The sequence below is a fragment of the Cariama cristata genome, unplaced genomic scaffold, assembly GCF_000690535.1.
Source record: "Cariama cristata isolate BGI_N322 unplaced genomic scaffold, ASM69053v1 scaffold16451, whole genome shotgun sequence".
Classification (NCBI taxonomy): domain Eukaryota; kingdom Metazoa; phylum Chordata; class Aves; order Cariamiformes; family Cariamidae; genus Cariama; species Cariama cristata.
Genome location: NW_009599979.1, coordinates 1,415 through 2,006, shown reverse-complemented (window position 1 = coordinate 2,006; position 592 = coordinate 1,415). Strand labels below are relative to the sequence as shown.

Genomic DNA, 592 nt, shown 5'->3' with positions numbered 1-592 from the left:
TGCTGGTGAGACCCCCCTTCTTGCGGCCAGAGGTGTCAGACGGTCAGATCACTGTCAAGATCATGGACAACGGTATCCAGACAGAGCTGAAAAGGACGAAGGTGAGGAAGGTGGAGACTAGCGCTCCCTGCGCTGGGGCCCTCCATCGAGCCCAGGGGTGCAAGCCTGCATCCGTGAGTAAAGAACCGAGTGAGCCTTGTCAAGTTCCCCACCCTGCTCTGTGTCATCTTGTTCTGTGTCCCCACGGGGACAGAAACCATGTCCCTCCCATGCAGCAGTGACCGTATGAGGCTTTGCACCCTCCGTTGCCCTTCCCCATCCTGTTCTTCCCCCTCACAGCATCCTTTGGAGGTCCCCCTTCCTCAGCACTTCCCAGCACCTGAGGCATGCGCTGCCTTCAAGCGCTCAGTATGTTGGATGGCCCAGGGGGCAGCAAGAGCCCCCTTAACACCGCTGTCTGGTCTCCCTGCCTGCCGAGGGGAGGGCTGAGGCCTTGGTACCCCTCTGATCCTTCCTCTGCGCTTTGTCTCTGCAGTCCAAAGGAAGCCTGGAGGTGACAGAGAGCCAGTCTGCTGATGCCGAACCGCCACCC

General features: G+C 60.0%; 1 protein-coding gene across 1 annotated transcript in view; it reads left to right on the top strand.

The window, feature by feature from the left end:
• Positions 1-592, top strand: part of LOC104169064 (palmitoyltransferase ZDHHC5) — a gene marked incomplete at its 3' end in the record, with an annotated part of 12,733 nt that overhangs the window by 10,732 nt on the left and 1,409 nt on the right. The window contains exons 6-7 of the mRNA XM_009709873.1: positions 9-101; positions 536-591. Coding sequence (XP_009708175.1) covers positions 9-101; positions 536-591 — 149 coding nt within the window. The remainder of the gene's footprint in view (positions 1-8; positions 102-535; position 592) is intronic.